General features: G+C 53.6%; 3 protein-coding genes across 3 annotated transcripts in view; 1 reads left to right on the plus strand and 2 right to left on the minus strand.

Annotated features, from left to right (window-relative positions):
- Nucleotides 1-5737, minus strand: part of L969DRAFT_95309 (uncharacterized protein) — a gene marked incomplete at both ends in the record, with an annotated part of 6704 nt that extends 967 nt beyond the window's left edge. The window contains 10 exons of the mRNA XM_014711326.1: nucleotides 73-765; nucleotides 813-2437; nucleotides 2489-3655; nucleotides 3702-4629; nucleotides 4679-4939; nucleotides 4989-5058; nucleotides 5106-5121; nucleotides 5174-5256; nucleotides 5312-5649; nucleotides 5712-5737. Of these exons, the coding sequence (XP_014566812.1) occupies nucleotides 73-765; nucleotides 813-2437; nucleotides 2489-3655; nucleotides 3702-4629; nucleotides 4679-4939; nucleotides 4989-5058; nucleotides 5106-5121; nucleotides 5174-5256; nucleotides 5312-5649; nucleotides 5712-5737 (5207 nt within the window). The remainder of the gene's footprint in view (nucleotides 1-72; nucleotides 766-812; nucleotides 2438-2488; nucleotides 3656-3701; nucleotides 4630-4678; nucleotides 4940-4988; nucleotides 5059-5105; nucleotides 5122-5173; nucleotides 5257-5311; nucleotides 5650-5711) is intronic.
- Nucleotides 5738-6945: 1208 nt separating this feature from the next.
- On the plus strand, nucleotides 6946-8384 carry L969DRAFT_95310 (uncharacterized protein; the record flags this gene model as incomplete). Its single annotated transcript, XM_014711327.1, has 2 exons — nucleotides 6946-7049; nucleotides 7106-8384. The coding sequence occupies 2 exons, from the start codon at nucleotides 6946-6948 to the stop codon at nucleotides 8382-8384; spliced, it is 1383 nt and encodes a 460-aa protein (XP_014566813.1).
- Nucleotides 8385-8552: 168 nt separating this feature from the next.
- L969DRAFT_517877 (uncharacterized protein) lies at nucleotides 8553-19952 on the minus strand. The gene is made up of 22 exons (XM_014711328.1): nucleotides 19628-19952; nucleotides 19238-19575; nucleotides 19101-19183; nucleotides 19037-19052; nucleotides 18921-18990; nucleotides 18613-18873; nucleotides 17640-18567; nucleotides 16536-17593; nucleotides 16380-16491; nucleotides 14707-16331; nucleotides 13297-14655; nucleotides 11938-13244; nucleotides 11838-11891; nucleotides 10553-11788; nucleotides 10450-10503; nucleotides 10295-10399; nucleotides 10207-10246; nucleotides 10099-10155; nucleotides 9996-10044; nucleotides 9851-9947; nucleotides 9691-9801; nucleotides 8553-9637 (listed from the first exon to the last, which is right to left on the minus strand). Exons 1-22 carry the CDS (start codon nucleotides 19651-19653, stop codon nucleotides 8721-8723), a joined length of 9903 nt encoding a protein of 3300 aa, XP_014566814.1. The 5' UTR covers nucleotides 19654-19952; the 3' UTR covers nucleotides 8553-8720.
- Nucleotides 19953-20151: the final 199 nt, after the last annotated feature.

The raw sequence follows: 20151 nt of genomic DNA on the forward strand, positions 1-20151 counted from the left end.
GAGAATGCCTGCAGTGTTGCGCCGTTGACCAAATTCTGCACAATCGTTGGACCCACGGCACCGATCAAGTACAGTGCCGTCGAGTCCGTGATGGTTGGAATGTTGAACTGATTGAAATTAAGCGCAGTAGCATAATCGTCGAGATGCAAATTGGACTGGATTGCGAGATTGACATCGAGATTCTTCAGAGCATCCAGAATCGCTCCAAACACGTCGAATTGAGCGCCACTGACGCAAGTAGCTGTAGCAGTGTCGACTTGTGTGGTGATGGTCGTGGCGGTGCTGGCTTCTCCCAATACGAAATTGAACTGATCAACAAGAGGGCCAAGATCGACACCGTTTTTCGCAGCTTGCGCTATAAGCAGCATAACAATTGTCTTGGGGTCGAGGTTGAAGTTGAATGTCAGCTGTCGACTGGTGATTTGTGTATGACCAGGTGCCGTTATCTCTGGATTCAGCGTTGATTCCGTGATGTTCCCCAGCTGTAGTGCTGGCGATGTAAGCGGATAGGTCGCGAAGGCATTGACAGCGTTCAGGTTGATTGCTGCGGTGAAGGGGTTATCGAGATTGAATGTGGCTAGCGCTCGACCGGTCTGTACGATGTCAAGAGGGAACACCAAATTGGCCTGAGTGATCAGATTCTGCATCAAGGGTGGGATGATCGTGTTGAGCCTGATCGTGCCCAATGCCTGCTGTAGAGATTCGATCGGAGTGGTTGTGTCTGTACCGACGATGATGGTTGCCGAGGCTACCCCTTGCACGTAGCTGCAAACATTGTCAGCAGCCTCATCAATGAAAATCCGCAGACGTACTTTTCGAGGAGCATCTGGCCGACTGCGACGGCAGCGTCTCCTTGCGGCGAGTAATGCACAGCAGTAGCAATAGTGTTTTGCCCAGGAACCAACACGAGGTTCGTGATGTCCGCTGTACCGATCAGCGTATTCTCGAATGTCAGGCCGAAGGAAACATCGCCGGTGCCAATTGTGATCTGCGAAGGATTGAAAATGTGCGCGTTGGCGTTGATCTGCAAATAGTCAGGATAGCCGTGGTAGACATCCAAATCAGACACCGTCGTAGGCTCGGCGTTGAGACCCTGTAGGCCGGCCACCTCGGTTGTGACCTGAAAAGCAATTTGATCGATGTTGAGTGCTCCAACAGCAGTCTGGGCGACCGTATCGGCAGTGCCATGTAGGACGAACGATTTATTGACATTGTCGGTTGTGTCTGTCAAGAATTGCGAAAAGACCGCATGTTGTCCGCTATAATTCGGGTCTACCGCAAACGGCACATTCTGGAACGCGAGACCAAGCGTCCTAGCCACGACATCGGTCGTTGCAGGAATTTGAGGTACCGCAATGAGTGCAAAGTCGGTGCCAGCATCCTGCGATATGATATTGGTGGCAATGTTCGTGATGTCCAGAGGGAATGCGAAGGGCAGCTGGAACGCGGCGACCGTATTGTCTGTTGAAAATGACGGCGACCAAGCCGTGCCGGTCGTGAACAAAAGCGTAAGCTGATTGAGAGTGATAGAATTGATGATCTGAAGACTGGCCGCAGCAGGCAAAGTCACGGGAATCGCAAGCGCCTTGATGCCATCGTTCAGCCATGTGACGCCATCTGGCCCGGCCGTGACACCGTGCACCAGCAGCTGTGCTGGAACTCCGTGCACAAAGCCATTGAATATCGTCGAGACGTCATCAAGACCCTGCTGCGTCGTCTGAGGAATGAGTCGACCTACTAGCGGCAATTGCAATGAGCCTTTCGGCGGCAGGACGAATGCAGCCGTGCTGGCTGCAGGTCCAATGTCGGTCTGACCGAAAGTGTTTTCGAAAGCAATTGTCGATAGCTGGACGCCAACGCTGGCAGGATTCGTCAGCGTCGTGGCGAGGGTCAACGTGATGCCACCGGCAGGATCGTTCGCAGGCAGATCAAAGGAATTGATGATTACATCCCCCCTAAAGCTGTTCATGCCGGCCAGTACGACAGACTTGCTGATGCTGACACCACTAACGCTGATGCCAAGCGCTGTGACATCTAGGTTTTGACCGTAAATCTCCCAAGTGAACGATTCCTCCGTGAGCAGGTAGCTTGTAAAGTCGGTAAGATGACCAACGTCAGCCACAGCGAAGGCTGCTTCGAGATTCAATGTGGCGCCAACGTCGCCGACAAGTGAGATGTCAGGCATCGCGATCTGACCAAGTGGAGCGCCGTTCCAAGCTACAGTCAATCCCTGTGTAAAGGTGATCACGGCATCGAATGGCCCGGAATTGGTGATTGAGCCCGTAAGCCCAGTACCGAACGAATTGAGTAGGGGATTTGTGATTGTGACGGTATCAACAGCCAGGGTGGCTGCATCGACAATCCGTTGCACAACTGGCAGCGCGAGCACAGGCAGCAACAGGTTGAGGGTCGCGTCTGTCACGACCGGCACGTCCGGCTGCACGCAGATGATCAGCACTGGTAAAGCCAGAGAGAAGCGCACACCCACTTGAGTGTATGTCAGGTCGGTCGTGAATTGACCGATCGAGACAACAGAGACGAGGTCGACATTGACTGTCAGTTGCTTGAACGCGGTATCAACGTACGATGGCAAATCAAAGCCAGTGTATAGGTTGCGTTTTTGCAATCGATGCTGAGACAGCTCAGCGGGGAGTTCGGGGCTTGCCAGATGCGATTTTTGGCGCTCGCTAGGGAGCTCTACCAATTTGCCCGGCGAGACAAGCAAGTCATCCAGACCGTCCGCGCCGAAGGTCGCCCACAGTGCTTCCTCGTCCTCTTCGTGGAGTGAGCGCTTGGCTTTGCGCGTGCCAGGTCCAGTAGTCGGCACATATTCGTAGCCGCCGAGCTGTACGATGCCGTCGATGTAGGCTGGATCTAAGCCGGCTTCGATTGCCAACTCTCGTAGCAGCGAGAAGATATCGGGTGGATACAAATTGAGACCAAAAGGTAGCGTCGGCGATACGGTGGCAGCTTTGCCAGCAGCGACAAAGTTAGTGTCCGTGACAATTGAGCCCAAGTAAAGGCCGCGAGAGGTGATGTTGCTTTGAATGTTGGTGATATCGAGCACCGAAGTGAAGGGGTTCTGCAAGGACACCGTAGCATCGGCGATGCTGTTTGCAAAATTGGTTGTTGGCAGCACTGTGAGTGCGGCGTAGTTGAGCAGCTGCGTTTGCAAGCCGCCGAGCGTTGCGTTAAGTTGCAATGCCATGAAAGCTTGCGTGAGGGAATCGTATGCCGTTGAACCATTGAAGCCACTGATACTGAGCTGAGAGTCAAGACCTTGTGTGAATCGATTGAGCGTATCGAGTGCAGTTGGGTTGTTGTTTGCCTCAAATTGGCCAACAGAGGTGTGGGTTTGATACCCGATGGACAGGCTAAGCGCGGGCAGCAGCGTACGACCGACGTAATCTCCATTTCTAAAAAGCTGGAAGGTCACGTCACCCACGTCAAGCAACAGATTTGACGGATTCGTGAGGCCGACGAGGATATTGAGCTCGATGAAGTCAGGCGTGCCGCCCGTGACATCGACTGAAAGGATGAGCGTAGGCGCTGTTTGTAGGAGCTGCAAGCCGATCAAGCCGGCAGGCACGTAAAAGTTGACCGGATTCAGGATAATCTCACCGATAGGCGTTGACGTAGTTGCCGCAGTCGTGCCCTGCGCAACCATTAGCGCCACCTCACGAACGTCAGAGGCAAGATACGTTGAGGAAGAAAGAGCTGCCGTTGGTAGCAGTAAAGTCTTTCTGAAACTGACTGTATGCAAGATGACCTTCGTATGTGTCAGGTACGACCAGCGGCGAGGGCGGCAAAGTCAATGCAAGATCGCCAGTAGTGAAGCCTGCATTGACAGAGTTCAAGATCGTTGTTGCTGCGCCAGTGATGCCTTGAATCTGCGCAATGTTGCTATAATTTTGAACGATCGTAATCTGAGCTGCGACAGCAGAAATGTTCAGGCTGAAGCCAAACGGCAAGCCAATGGATGCCTTGAGGTTGTTTGAGGACGCTGTTGGCTGATACGACATTGTTGGATCGCCGAAAAGAAGACTGAACACTTGAATTTGAATGCTCTTGATAGGATTCAACGGGCCAGTGGGCGATTTGAGCGGAACTTGCAGCTGTAAAGCTCGAATACCTTGGGCAAGCCAGCCGATAACTTCTCCGTTTGGTAGAGTGACGCTTCTGCCCACGGCGACGACAGGCGTGGCGTCACCATTGACATAGTTTGTGAAGAGTACGCCGAGCTGTGCGAGCGCTGTGTCGTTACCAGCGTACGAGAGCAGGCGTCCTGTCAATGGAAAGCTATTGACACCCGAAGTCAAATTGACAAATTGACTCGTCCGTGCTGGCCCTAGATAGAGGTCCTGATAATAAAGATCGACGACTAATGTGCCAACTTCGACACCAAAGGCGCTGGGGTTTGTCAGCGTCGTAACGACGTCGAGTGTGATGCCGCCCGCCGGATCATCGCCAGGTAGCTGAAAGTCTGCAATAGCCACATTCGTGAAATTGGCCATGCCCGGCAATGTCAGATCCTTGACAAACTCGAGATCGCGAGTGGCTAGGAATGAGAATGCCTTTGCTTGAACGTTTCCAGATCGCAAGCGCCATGTGAAAGCCTCTTGCGTGATTCTACGATTCATCATTAGCCCATGTGCCTGTCATTCGTCAATGCTCGTACAGGAATTCAGCAAATCTGCCAAAGCCGGCGACATCTGTGATAGTGAAGAATGTCTCTTGGTGAATCCGGCCGTGACCGGCTGCAGCGCCCAAGTATTCGAGCGGAAAAGTTCCCAGCATGAGCTCTTCCATATTGTCGGGATTGACCCAGTACACCTCGACAGGCCGATGGAAGAAGATATGCGCCGGAAAGATGCCTGTCTTGGTTGCCTCGCCATCCAATGTGAGGGCGAACGAATTGTTGGCGAGCACAGTCAGATTTCTGCGGTCTATTTGAGCTGACGATCTTGAGACATCATGCGATCACGCACGATGTATAGACATGCAGCACCGAAGTGTGGAGAGCATGCTTAGCAATGGCTTGCAAGACCGGAAAGACGGCTGCCCGGATCATCAGCGCGGTCTCGAAGGGGGTAGGTGCAACTTGCTGATGATAACAACCACCTATATGAGCATATCAGCTTTCGTCCAGTAAGACGAGTCAAGAGACACGCACGACTATGGTGATCGGTAGGATGGCAAGACACAGCACTTTGCACTTCGTGCTTCGATACAGAGGTTTCTTTGCGTATGGCGTGCCTGCTTTCACGCTTCAATGGGGGTTCGCCGTGCTTCTCTTGAAGACTAGGCTGACCCATTGCAGCAAGCAGACCGATTGGCATGCCAGCCCTGTAGGCATTATCCAAATCGCTAGACCGATCAGTGAACCGACTGGAAGCAGGCGTGCCAGAAACTGATGAGCGCAAGCTGCCTCCATTGCTCATGTTCTTGCTCGGCGTAGCGGCGCCATTCATGCGTCGGCTAGAGGCAGTCAGTGGCGCGTTTGAGCCACTGGCAGTCGAGCCCGATCGTGAATGGGTCGGCGTCTTCGGTTCTCCTGAGCCATTGAGCGTGGCGGGTGAGGAGCCATTAGATGGAGCGCTCGGCTGGATATCTCCTGCTCTTGAAGATGCACCGCCGTAGTGGATATATCTGCGTGAGCCGAGTATGATGAGCTGCTTGAAGGATACTCCAATGATACTGCTCAGGCTCACCCATCGTCGCCAACAGTGGTGGCCATTTTTGACTGATTGTTGCGGGCTGAGGCGCACCGAGGATATCAAGGGCCGGTGATCAGCGAGCTAGGCCGGGCTCGTGAGTATACCTGTCAGGCAAGGTCAGGACACGAGAGAGCGTCGAGGGACGCTCTCGAGCTAGAAAAGCGGCAACTAGGCGACGATCTTCGAATCAGGAGAAAGCTGAGCGGATCTGCCAAGTCGGAGGAAAGCGATGCAGGATACCCCCACGTCGAGCGTCCAGCTATCACCGAGGACGAGAGCCAGACCAGTCGCTCCTCGAGGTCGAATGATCGCTGCCGTTCGATGCGAGCAGTCGAGCAGGGATCTCTACTCCACAATTTCAATCGACGACTGTCACCGCCAACGATTGCCCGAATGACGAGCCAAGGCAGGCATCCGGGGAACAAGCGTCGGTGAAAATTTCGATGCTCTCCACAGGCGTGCACATGCTCTGGACCAGAAGAGCCCTTCGATCAAGCCGAGCCACCTTTGCGAGCTTTCGGAGCCAAACTTGCAATAAGAACCGACTGTAATTGGCAGCCGGACAACTGTCTATCGCTTCGATGCAGGCCAAGCGTTTTGGCTGTGCTGCGTGCGCAAGAAGCGCGAGCAAAACCAGACATTGACGTAAGGTAAAGAACAAGCTTCTTGCTATTCGCGTTTCCGATCAGGCGTATTTGTCGATAATCAAATATCCCCGGACTGAATGACCATGTGGACAGCCAGGCACAGCCGGCACAATCGCACGAGATCAGGGGGAGGATGGCGTCCAGGCGGCTTCCCCAGGTCAGCGGGCCAGAGGTCATCAGCATCTGTTTGCCGGGCGAATGCCGCCGCTGCTCCTGCGAGATCGACCTTGCAGATAGCGATATTGCTGAGCGTCGTGTGATCGTCAATGCATCGTTGGGTCTGTCCTTGCGCACAGCTGCTGTTATGATGAATCGACTGGGATCTGCGGGAAGATGGGCCGGCTTCGGCGCACACAAACCGCTCACTGTCGTCAAGGCAATGCGAGCGAGGTAGGCGCGCGCAGAGGAGGGGTGGATCATCGATCATCCCTGATACAACAGACGCTCTCCGACGGAAAGACGAGGTAGCAGATCGAGAGAGCAACCAGAGAGAGAGAGTGTGGAGAGAGGCAAAGATGATCCCGTTGATGTCTCACAGAGCGAGTAGGCTCAAAGTGTCTCCCGATCTGATCAGAGCAAGAATGACGAGGAGAGCACTGGCGAGCACTGCTTACCGGGCTGCCGTGCGACCTTTCAAGCTAGCCGACATCGGCGAAGGGATCACAGAGGTCGAGATCATCAAGTGGTACGCTCTGCGGGCTCACGTGAGATCTCATCCGCCTGATCAGTGTCGCCCTGCAGGTCCATCAACGAAGGTGCACATGTGGAAGAGTTCGATAGCTTGTGCGAGGTCCAGAGCGACAAGGCCACTGTCGACATCACTTCGCCTTTCAAAGGCACCGTGAGCCGTCTGTACGCCCAGCCTGGTCAGATTGTCAAAGTGGGCACGCCCCTTTGTGACGTTGACGACGGCCAGACGAGCACCTCTACACCGTCTGCTGAGCCTGTTCCTGCACCAAGCGAACGACAGCCTAGCTCCCATGGTTTGCTCGAGCAACACCTCGGCGAGCCCAGCCGAGTAACGCCTCTCAAAGAGATCGACAAACAGCATGCACTTGACCCACAGGACGCTTCCCAGGACGGGGCGGACGTACACAGCACACCCGCTGTCAGACGACTCGCAAAGGAGAGAGGCATCGATCTGACAAGTATAGAAGGGACTGGCAAGGCAGGTAGGATCACAAAGGAGGACATTCTGAGATCCATGGAGCTGCCCGCATCCACTGTCATCGGCACGGCCCCAGAGGCGCCTCGAGAGACAGAGACAATCCCTGTGACGGGCATGCGCAGAGCCATGTACAAAGCCATGTCGATGTCTCTCGCCATACCTCATTTCGCCTACAGCGACGAGCTCGACGTCACGGCCCTGGAGCGCGTTCGAACGCAGCTCAAAGGATCTACAGAAACCAAGTTGACACTGCTCCCACTACTCATCAAAGCGCTCGATCTCGCCATGCGTGAGCATCCACTGTTTGCTTCGAGTCTATCTGGCTCTGCTCAAGAGCCTATGCTCCTCAAGCGAGCAAGTCATGATATCTCTATTGCGCTTGCTGCTCCTTCTGGACTCTACACGCCTCTCATCGCAAATGTAGACCGGAAAAACGTCATTCAGATCGCGGATGAGGTTGCAGGCTACCAAGCCATTGTGACCCACGCGGCTCAGAGCCGACCTGCTTTTACTCAAAATATGCTTCGGCCGGGCACGATCACGCTCTCCAATATAGGGAGCGTAGGCGGCACATACACCCATCCCGTGATACCGCCTACCGGTCAGCTCGCCATCGGTGGGCTAGGCCGCGCTCGCATCCTGCCTCGCTATGTCGACGCAGATCAGACGACAGCAAAGCAAGCTGCTCTCACCAGCACCCTCGCCCCAGTACTCCCCGTGCCGCGTATGGTCATGTCAGCTTCTTTCACTGCAGACCACCGTGTCGTCGAAGGCGTTGAGCTCGCTCGCTTCGTCGACCGGTGGAAATTCCTCGTCGAGCATCCAGAGTGTATGCTGCTCGAACTATGCTAGTGCCTCATCCTTCCTCTTTGCTGTCTCTCGCTGTCTGTCGTACCATCATGCAGTCCTTACAACATTGAGCATTTCGCATTAGAAGTTCGTCGTGAGTTTCATATATTGAAGCATGAATTCGCGTCGCAAAGAATGCGCAATCGTGAGATGAACGCATGTCGACTTATGGCAAGGGCTTAAGCTGAGGCTCTATCTCCGGTCACAGTCATGGTTCTCGGGAACGCGCAGGTGAATGCTCTTGGCACACGTTCAAACGAGGCGCTCCACGCTTGTCACTAGTCAGCGTCGCGGCCAAGCTGTACATCGCCGTGTACATCGTTGTGGGGTGCTGTATTGCTACTTTGCGTCTTCCGCCATGTTGCGTGCCAGGGTGAGAGCCTCCTCGAGGGTCAGGACATAACCCCTCCGGCCATCGTTGCCAGTGATAAGCTGTCTATCGGCAAAGCGGAGTTTCTGGGCAGGTGGCTTTGTCGGTCTCGGTAGCAGGGCGGTCGTGGGTGTGGGCTGATCTGCTGGCGTACCCATGCTTCTCCTCTGAATGAGATTACTCGTCAAGTCGGTCAAGTTGGGGGTGCCTGTTGAGTCTGTCGTGCTGACCGTGCTTACCCCGGCGATCGATGTAGCCACAGGAACGTCGGCCACCGTGACATCGGGCACGGGAATGACATTAGGCGTGGGTGCGATCGGGATGCCTACACCAGGCACTCCCAGCTGTGAGGTAATCTGTGTGATGAGTGACGCGCCAGAGGAGCCCAAGCCTACGATACTCTGAACGATATCAGTCACTACCGTGCCGTTGGGGAGGGTGACTGGTAGCGACAACGTCGTAGTAACCGGGCTTGACGGCGTCGCTACAATTCGCGCAAGAGGAGTGATAGCAGCTGCTCGGGCAGTATTTCCGCCACGCAGAGATGCCTGACAGGGAGAACTGAACGAGGCACATTGAGTATAGAGTGACCTGATGATCGAAGGCGTCGTGTAAGACGTCGTCTGAACGACGAGCTCGTTGGCGGCGACGGACGTGCCCATGATGCCGCCGATCATTGTGTCGATTAGTCCATCCAAATCGGTCGATATACCCAATGCCGCCAATACGCCTGTAACGCCGCCGAAAGCCGCATCTGTCAGATCACCGACGAGTGAAATGCCCCCAATACGCCCGCCAATGGATGTGACAACGCCTTCGACAGTCGCTATTGTGCTGCCAATGACTGGCAAGAAGAAGCTCGACATGCCAACACCCGACGTGAAGCCTATTCTCATATTGTCAGTAGAGTTGTGAGCGATAAGCCGGCCCCGAACTCACATTGGATTACTCCTGATAGCAGCGCCGGCCCCAGACTGGAGAGGTCTGGTACTGAGATTGGCAAGGTCGACCCCGACTCTGCTGCACCGTTATCGGGAACAAAGACGACATCTGACCAGCGCGATCAGCGACGGACGACGCAGGAAGTATCGATGCTCACCGTAAGGGATGATGACTTCCGCATAGCTGAGATGTATGAGAGGAAAACCACCGGTCTCTTGGTTAGGCGATTGCACCGTGGTATCAATATCCAGATCCTGCGAGCATGTCAAGCCGCGTCGAACACCGTCATGGATGCCAAATACCACGTCAAGTCCGACCGTGCTTCCATGGAAGTTGTCGGCATTAGCGACTCTGCACGTAGCCCATAATCAATATATGTGCCCTCAGTGCAGTTTCGCGACTGACAGTACTAGGTTCTGTGTTAGCGGTTGCGGCAAAGAAGCTGTGACGATGGGCGATTGCCTGCAATGTCGACTGAGATCCTGTCCAATAGTAGCTTGACTGGGAACCTACCCGGAAGTCGCCGTCGGTTCTGCTCGGAACGATATTGCCTCTGTCAACAGCCTTTGAGCTTTGCGGAATTGATATGAAGATAGCCTACGATCAAAAGTCGCGTACGGCACTTCGCCAAGACTGGCAGATGGCTGATATGCCGTGCCACGGACCTGAGTAATAAGCACCGCTGCCTCGAGTGGATTCTTGACCGCTGCAAGCCATCGTCAGCGTCTTCCGACTGTCAGCCTAGATGGCCCATACTGAAAGTGAAGGTCGCCTCCATCTGACACACAACCATTGCGAGATTGACATAGACTGAGGGCGAACATCAGCCGAAACCTGCTGTAACATGATTGGGACATACTCGTGATGCGATCCACCAAACGAGCGCCTATACCAGGAAACGAGCTCGTGAGCGACACGCCATCCAACGCATCCTTGAGTGACCCGTAGTCTGAGGACGCCTGGGTACCGTCAATCCTGATGTCGATGGGATGACCGTAAGGCGCCGGAACGTTGGTAAGATATTTCGTGACCAGTTGCAGCGAAGCAGCATCTGTGCCCGTGAAATGAAATTCCGATATAACGCTGTTAGCCATAGGCACGAGGTCGAGCATCGCAATTGTTGCGAGCCCGACTGGCGCGGTCGAGCCTCCGTCTTCTGCCAGGGGTATGTATGTGACCGCTAGCGAAATGTCATTAGTCGTAACCGAGACCGTGGATGGATTAGTAAGCTGAACAGGGTTGATCGTGATACGGATGAAGTCGTTGCCTGCATTGGTACCAAACGTTCCGGGCGCACCGAATGGCGAGCCGCCCGAGCCAATCGTGATGGGAGTGTTCGGTATGGTCGCAGTGCCACCGAACGAGTTGATTCCATCTAAATAGGTGTTGATTGCGGCCACCGTAGGGAATTCCGAAGATGCGCCAAATGGTATACCTGAAATCGGAAAGTCGCCGGATGCCGTCTGCGCCACGACGTCGGCCGTGCCTTGCAGCGAGAAATCGGCTCTTTGCGTATCCGTGACCTCGGCGAAAAAAGCGTTGAACTGATCATCGTTCACGGATACGAGGGGAACGTCCGTGAAACCTAGCACGAGTGGTGCTGGCTGTCCTGTAGTAACACCTGCTTGCACTGGCGCGGATGGCAGGTCTAGTGTAGCCGTCGGTACGCCGGCGTAGGCCACATTGATATGAACTGCAGTCGATAGAGCCCGCAGACTGAAGGTGAACGGATTTGTGTAGGTCGCGTCGGTCTCTTTGTTGGACGACGGAACGGCGTATGCCTGATCTGCATTGATAATAGTGACCTCGAGATCACGTAGGAGAATCGAGTCGATGATGGTGTAGACTGTGCCGGGCAGTATTACTTGCAAGGTGAGTGTCTTGAAGGCTGTCGTGAGCCACATTACTGGCGAATTTGGCTGCGCGGTTGACACGACAGAATCACCCGTCACCGCTAAAGTCGAATCGAGACCTCGCAAGAACTGGCTGAAAAGCTGTCCAATCACGGGTAGGCTTGCGTCAGGCTGCTTTTGAATGATGCCCGCCAATTGCGCTGTCGTGGTGGCCTGATGAGCCAAGAAGAGATCGCCGGTATCTATTGAATCTGCGTCAGTATGTGCAGGTGCACACCACAGCACACTCACTATGGATGGGTCCGACTGTGGCTGTTGAGTACTTTGCAACAAAGTTGGCGGTACCTGTCAGTATCGTCAGTGCAGCCCATACCATGCACAGCCGACACACCCAGATCGATGCCTAACTGCGCTGGAGAAGGTATCATCGACCCGGTGAGGATGTTGATGCCAGCGTTATTGGGCGCATCGCCTGGCAGATCGAAGTTCATGATAGTGACACCCGGCAAGCCATTGAAAGCTGCAAGTGTGATGGTCTTGCCAAAGTTGACATTGCTAAAGATCGTACCCAGCGCGGTGACTTGCAAATCGGCAGTGTGCAGGAACCAGTCAAACGACGGATTGTGCAAAATGTAGGTCGCAAATTGCACAAACGCGCTCTGATCGGTAATCGTGAGCACACCATTCGTGACCAGATTTGGGATCGAAGTGGTCGCGGCAGCGCACAGGTCCGGCAGGGCAATATTCGCGATGGTCATGCCCATCCAATCGATCAAAAGACCCTGCGGAAAGCCGATATATGCATCGAAAGGTCCTGTGTTAGCCAAAATACCGTGCAGGGTCGTCGTGAAGCCATTGTCGGTGACATCAAAGACGTCGGCGTATGCTACAGTGAGCGTTGCCTGATCCACCAGTCGTTGCACGATCGTGGGACCAACAGCGCCGATGAGATATAACGCTGTACTGTCCGTGATAGTTGGGATGTCGAACTGGTTGAAAGCGAGATTAAGTGAGTAGTCGTCCAAGCTGAGACCAGACTGGATCTGCAGGTTGACATCCAAATTCTTGAGCGAGTTCAAAATCGCGCCAAAGACATCGAATTGTTGTCCACTGACGCAAGGCGCGGCACCGGTATCTACTGCAGTCGTTATCGTAGTAGCTGTGCTAGCTAGTCCTAGTACATAATTGAATTGGTCGACCAGAGGGCCAAGATCGACGTTATTCTTCGCCGCCTGCGCAACGAGCAGTCTGATGATTGTCTTGGGGTCCAAGTTGAAGTTGAACGGCAGCGTCCGGCTTGTGATCTGTGTATGACCTGGCGCAGTAATCTCTGGATTGAGATTAGCCTGCGAAATGTTGCCGAGGTTCAGAGTGGGGTTAGTGAGCGGATAGATGGCCATTGCCACAACGCTCTGCAGGTTGATGGCCGCCGTAAAAGGGTTGTCGAGGTTGAAAGTTGCTTGCGCTATGCCGGTCTGAACAATGTCGAGCGGGAACGTAAGCTGCGCTTGCGTGATTAGATTCTGCATCAACGGTGGAATGACCGTGTTGAGTGTCAATGTCGATAGTGCGACCTTGAGCGGAACATAAGGCGTCGAATCAGTCGTTCCCTGGATCTGAGCTGTTGTCGGTACTGCCTGAATGAAGTTTTCCAGCAGCGTATTGCCTGCAGCGACAGCTCCGTCGCCGGATGGCATACTGGACATACCCGTAAGCAAAACCATCAGACTCGCAGCGAGCGCACACATACAAGTGTACCATGGACGGCAAAGTATTCGAACCGGGCACGAGTGCGAGGTCAGGAATGATCGCTGTACCCAGTACTTGATTCTCAAACACTAGATTGAAGACGACTTGCTGAGTATCGATCGTAAGATTGGATGGATTGTTGAGCGTTGCGTCAAGATTGATCTGCAGATATGATGGGAAGCCGTGGAAGACGTCGAGATTTGAGACCGCAACATCGCTAAAATCATTGAAAGCTGCGAGCGTGATCGTTTTGCCGAAATTGACATTGTTGAAGAACGTGCCCAAGGCCGTGACCTGCAAAGCAGGCGTGTGCAAAAACCAATCGAAGCTCGGATTGTGCAGCAAGAATGTTGCAAAGCGATCGAATGCAGCCTCGTCAGTGATGGTAACGGTACCCGAGGTTATCAAGCTTGGAATCGAAGTGACGGCAAACGCGCAGAGGTTAGGCAAGGCGATAGTAGCAATGGTTGCGCCATTCCAATCGATGATGACTTGGTCAGGGAACGCAATCGCGGCATCGAATGGTCCGGTGTCGCGCAGAGTACCGACAATGCCCGCCAAGAAAGAAGTGTCAGTGAACATGTTGATCGTGGCGGAAAAAGCCTGCAAGACTGCCTGATCGACAAGTCTCTGCACAATCGTCGGGCCAACTGCGCCAATGAGATACAATGCTGTGCTGTCTGTGATCGTCGGGATGTTGAATTGGTTAAAGTCAAGCGCAGTACCATAGTCGTCGAGATGAACCTGAGATTGAATCGAAAGGCTGACATCGAGATTTTTGAGCGAGTTCAGAATTGCGCCAAAGACGTCAAACTGGGTTCCGCTCACGCATGTCGGCGCTGCCGTGTCGACAGCAGTCGAGATCGAAGTCGCTGTGCTCTCTAGACCAAGAACATAATTGAATTGATCGACTAGAGGCCCCAAGTCGACATTGTTCTTGGCAGCCTGTGCCACTAGCAGTTGAATGATAGTCTTAGGGTCAAGATTAAAGTTGAATGGTAGCTGTCTGCTCGTGATCTGCGTATGTCCTGCGGCGGTAATCACCGGGTCAAGATTTGGTTGTGTAATGTTGCCCAGCTGCAACGGCGGCGTGGTCAGGGGATACATGGCGAACGCGTCGACAGCATTCAGATTGATAGCCGCAGTGAACGGATTGTCAAGATTGAACGTCGCCTGCGCAATTCCTGTCTGGACGATGTCAAGAGGGAATACCAGGTTGGCTTGAGTGATCAAATTCTGCATAAGAGGGGGAATGACGGTGCCAAGCTTGATGGTGGACAGAGCCTGCTTCAGAGAGTCGATGGGAGTGGTGTCAGCGGAACCAATAATGACCGTCGACGATGGTATGCCCTGCACAAAGCTGCGCAGTCATGTCAGAATCAATCATCAGATCTGAAGATGACTGGCACACTTCTCCAACAGCATCTGACCGACTGCAACGGCTGCGTCACCCTGGGGTGAATAGTGTACCGCGGTTGGTACCGTGTTCTGATCCGGCACCAAGACGAGATTGGTGATATCGGCCGTGCCAATCGCCGTATTCATAAAGGTAAGTCCAAATGAGACATCGCCTGTTCCGATCGTGATCTCTGATGGATTGAAGATGTGGGCATTGACATTGATCTGCAAATAATCCGGATAACCATGAAAGACGTCGAGGTTTGAGACTGTTGCCGGCTGAGCATTCAAGCCTTGCAAGCCTGCAATCTCTGTCGTCACTTGGAATGGAATCTCGTTGATGTTGAGGGCCCCGACAGCAGTCTGCGCAACGGTGCTAGCGGTGCCATGCAGGACGAACGATTTGTTGACCCCATCAGTCGTATCGGTCAGGAACTGTGAGAAGGTCGCATGCTGATTGCTATAGGTCGGATCGACGGCAAAAGGCACGTTTTGAAATGCCAGAGTAAGTAAGCGCGCTGTCACATCTGTTGTCGTAGGAATCTGTGGCACAGTGATGAGCGCAAAGTCGGTGCCGGCATCTTGCGATACGATATTTGTCGAGGCAGCGGTGATATCAAGCGGGAAAGCGAATGGCAGCTGGAAGGCTGCAACCGTGTTCGATGTCGAGAACGACGGAGACCAGGACGTTGCAGTCGTGAACAGAAGCGTAAGCTGATTGAGAGTGATAGAATTAATAATCTGAAGACTGGCCGCAGCAGGCAAAGTCACAGGAATCGCAAGCGCCTTGATGCCATCGTTCAGCCATGTGACGCCATCTGGCCCGGCCGTGACACCGTGCACCAGCAACTGTGCTGGAACTCCGTGCACAAAGCCATTGAATATTGTTGAGACGTCATCAAGACCTTGCTGGGTCGTCTGTGGTATGAGTCGCCCCGCAAGAGGTAGCTGAAGTGTTCCCTTGGGCGGCAAGACAAATGCAGCTGTGCTTGCTGCAGGCCCAATGTCTGTAGCTCCGAATGTGTTTTCAAACGCAATGGTTGAAAGCTGAACGCCCACGCTTGCAGGGTTCGTCAGCGTAGTTTGCAGAGTCAATGTGATGCCGCCCGCCGGGTCGTTTGCGGGTAGATCGAAGGAATTGATCAGCACGTCGCCAATGAAGCTATCCATGCCTGCAAGCACGACAGTCTTGCTAATGCTGACGCCAGGCACAGAGATGCCGAGAGCAGTGATGTCAAGATTCTGGCCAAAAATCTCCCAGGTGAACGACTTTTCTGTCAAAAGGTAGCTAGTAAAATCGGTAAGGTGTCCAACGTCTGCAACACTGAATGCAGCCTGCAAGTTGAGTGTCGCACCTACATCGCCGACGAGAGAGACGTCGGGCATAGCGATTTGTCCTAATGGCGCGCCATTCCAAGCGACTGTCAGGCCTTGAGGAAACGAGATGACTGCGTCGAAAGGCCCAGATTGGGTGATCGAGCCAGTGAGACCAGTGCCGAACGAGTTGAGCATTGGGTTCGTTATCGTCACGGTATCGACCGCAAGTACCGCGCCATCTACGATCTTCTGCACGATGGGCAACGCGAGAACCGGCAGCAGCAAATTAAGCGTCTGATCCGTGACAACTGGGACGTCAGCCTGCAGAGAACAATCAGCACGCTTCCTCGATAGATCAGCGGAGCATGCCTGAGAGTACGTAAGATCGGTCGTGAATTGACCGATCGAGACGACAGAGACGAGCGCGACATTGACAGTGAGTTGTTTGAAAGCTGTGTCGACATACGTAGGCAGGTCGAATCTGTTCGTGGTCAGTCAGGCACGACAGAAAGTCCGAGTACTCACCCAGTGTATAAGTTACGCTTATGGAGTCGGTGCTGAGCACGCTCAGGTCGATGTGGATCTGTCAAATACGATGCATGGCGCCCAGTCATGGATCCAGAGACCTTGCCTGGCGCAACCAAGAGTTCGTTGAGACTACTGGCACCGAAGTCCGCCCATAGTGTGGCGTCGTCCTCATCTTCTTGAGGCATCGCACGCTTGACCTTGCGAGTGCCAGGTCCGCTGGTTGGTACATACTCGTAGCCGCCGAGCTGCACGATACCGTCGATATAGGCTGGATCTAAGCCCGCTTCCACAGCCAATTCTCGTAGCAGCGAAAAGATATCTGGCGGGTAAAGATTCAGGCCAAACGGCAGAGCTGGTGAGATCGTTGCAGTCTTGCCGCCCGCTATGAAGTTCGTGTCCGTCACGATGGAACCCAAATACAAACCGCGAGACGTTATGTTGCTCTGAATATTGGTGATGTCTAACACCGAAGTGAACGGATTCTGGAGCGAGACGGTCGCATCAGCTATGTTGTCTGCGAAATTTGTCGTTGGTAGCACTGTAAGCGCAGCATAATTGAGCAGTTGTGTCTGCAAGCCGCCAAGGGTCGCGTTGAGCTGCAGCGCCATAAATGCCTGCTGCAAGGAGTCGTAAGGACTTGATCCATTGTAGCCGCCTATGCTCAGCTGTGAGTCAAGGCCTTGCGTGAACCGATTTAGGGTATCGAGTGCGGTAGGGTTATTATTCGCCTCAAATTGGCCAATCGATGTGTGTGTCTGGTATCCTATCGACAGCGACAAAGATGGCAATATCGTCCTGCCAAGGAAGTCGCCATTCCTAAAGAGCTGGAATGTTACATCACCGACATCAAGCAACAAGTTAGATGGGTTCGTGAGGCCAACAAGAATGTTGAGCTCGATAAATTCTGGCGTACCACCTGTCACATCGACCGACAGAATAAGTGTGGGCGCTGTCTGAAGTAGCTGCAGTCCGATCAAGCCGGCAGGTACGTAGAAATTGACTGGGTTGAGAATGATCTCGCCGATTGGTGTAGACGTCGTAGCAGTCGTTGTGCCCTGCTGTATTATTAGCAGGAGTCAGAGATGGAAGGATGTTGCTTACGTTGAGGAAGAAGGAGCTACCATTGGTCGCAGTGAAATCTTTCTGGAACTGACTGTAAATCAGATGGCCTTCATACGTATCGGGAACAACCAATGGCGAAGGCGGCAAGATCAACGCAAGTGTACCCGTGGTAAAGCCGGCATTTACGGAATTAAGAATGGTCGTCGCTGCGCCTGTTACACCTTGCACTTGGGCAATATTGGTATAGTTCTGAACGATCGTAATCTGCGCAGCGACTGCTGAGATATTCAAGCTGAATCCGAATGGGAGGCCGATGCCAGCCATCAGGTTATTGGAAGCAGCAGTAGGTTGATATGATGTCGGTGCACCTGGAAATGTCAGACTGAAAGTCTGGATTTGAATGTCTTTGATCGGATTGAGAGGTCCGGTAGGCGATTTGAGGGGCACGATGAGCTGGAGCGCACGTATGCCCTGATTGAGCCATGCAATCGAGTCTCCGTTGGGTAGCGTAACGCTACGGCCGACGGCAGTCACCAAAGTCGAGTCGCCATTGACGTAATTAGTGAATAATACGCCAAGTTGGGCAAGAGCGGTCTGGTTACCGGCATACGATAGTAATCGACCAGTCAGCGGAAAGCTGTTGAAGCCCGACGTGAGATTGACAAACTGGCTGGTCTGTGCTGGCCCCAGATAGAGGTCCTGATAGAAGAGATCGACCATGAGTGTGCCTACTTCGACACCAAAGGCGCTGGGGTTTGTCAGCGTCGTAACGACGTCGAGTGTGATGCCGCCCGCCGGATCATCGCCTGGAAGCTGAAAGTCTGCAATAGCCACATTCGTGAAATTGGCCATGCCAGGGAGGGTCAGATCTTTGACAAACTCAAGGTCGCGCGTGCCAAGGAAGGAGAAAGCCTTTGCCTGGACGCTGCCTGAGCGCAAGCGCCATGTGAAGGCCTCTTGCGTGATCCTGTAAAAGCCTCAGCCAAGGCCACATCCGCAGTCATCTACCCACAGATATTCTGCAAAGCGACCAAAGCCTGCTGCGTCCGTAATGGTGAAGAATGTCTCCTGATGAATCCGGCCGTGACCGGCTGCTGCACCCAGATATTCGAGTGGAAAGGTGCCTAGCATGAGCTCTCCCATATTGTCGGGATTGATCCAGTACACCTCAACAGGCCGATGGAAGAAGATATGCGCCGGAAAGATGCCTGTCTTAGTCGCCTCGCCATCCAAGGTAAGCGCGAATGAGTCGTTGGCCAGGAATGTCAAGTTACTATACCACCGCATCAGCTTCGATCCATTACACTATAGGATGCGCACGAGGTGTAGATGTGCAGAACCGAAGTGTGCAATGCGTGCTTTGCGATTGCCTGGAGAACCGGGAACACGGCTGCGCGGCACGTTAGCAGACGATGTAAATGGCAGGCGCAACTTGCTGATGAGCACGACAACCTGCATACTGCATAAGCTATGTCTTTACTACAAGCTTGTCAGACCCACGATCACTATAATCGGCAGAACAGCAAGGCAGAGTACTTTGCATTTCGTGCTTCGGTAGAGCGGCTTCTTGGCGTATGGCGTACCTTAGTCTCGCAAATCAGCATGCGAATGCTACAAGCATTTTGAGGCAATCTCACCCATAGCCGCGAGAAGACCGATCGGCATGCCGGCGCGGTAAGCCTTGTCAAGATCACCTGACCGATTGGAGTAACCTGACTCGGGCATCGATGAGAGAGAATCGCCGCGGCTATGTGTAGGCGAGATGTATTTGCCCGTTGTGCCGTTTTTGCGACGGGCGGAAGCCGTCAAGGGGGCAGTCGAGCCGCTCGCCGTCGATCCATTTCGGGAATGCGTTGGTGTGCGGAAGTCAGAGCTGCCTTTGAGTGTGCCTGATCCGCTGCCGCTGGCTTCAGGGGAGCCTGTCGATGCTGGCACATTGCCAGCTCTCGAAGAAGCTGCACCATAGTGGATGTAACTGCAGCATCGACGAATCAGTGGCCGACCCCGCTTTTGCCGCCGAGACAAACCCATCATCGCCTACTGTGGTGGCCATATCGTGGAATCCTCAGTTGTATATTTGAAGCCTGAAAGGCACCGATACTGTCGTGGAAACCGCCTGTCAAGCAATCAGTGATCCCACATGCATTCCAATACCGAGCAGTGCCAGGCCGTCGTATGAGCCCGCACAGCTTTTGCAATCGACTGGAGACCGCCATGTCAATGTCAATGATGTGCATGGTAGAGTCGTGACATGCGCGTGCACACACTGTGTCTTCGCTGTCACTCTTGTCTCTGCTGCTCACGCCGCTGTCTCTGCACAATGCTGAAGACGAAGAAACCAGACGACGGCAAGGACGCTCCCCAAAAAGCGGAGGGCCGTTACGAACGCGAGACATCGATTCTCGAGGCATATCGGCGGATTGTAATGCTCTTCAACAGTTTGAAAGAGATCCACTATGCGAGCATGCGAAGGAGTGAGACACCCTTCCCGGTCTTGGGCAATGATAAAGGATCTGCAAATGAACGATGGGCAGATCAAATCGGTCACGTA

The sequence above is a fragment of the Mixia osmundae genome (genome assembly GCF_000708205.1).
Source record: "Mixia osmundae IAM 14324 unplaced genomic scaffold scaffold_7, whole genome shotgun sequence".
In the NCBI taxonomy this organism is placed as follows: Eukaryota; Fungi; Basidiomycota; class Mixiomycetes; order Mixiales; family Mixiaceae; genus Mixia; species Mixia osmundae.

Coding starts and splice junctions, on each gene's coding strand:
- L969DRAFT_517877 (XM_014711328.1), bottom strand. CDS start 19,653: ATGGCCACCACAGTAGGCGATGATGG. Junction 18,568..18,612: donor GGTCGCTTTGCAGAATATCT/GTGGGTAGATGA, acceptor AGGCTTTTACAG/GATCACGCAAGAGGCCTTCA. Junction 10,247..10,294: donor GCCGTACGCGACTTTTGATC/GTAGGCTATCTT, acceptor GGCTGTTGACAG/AGGCAATATCGTTCCGAGCA.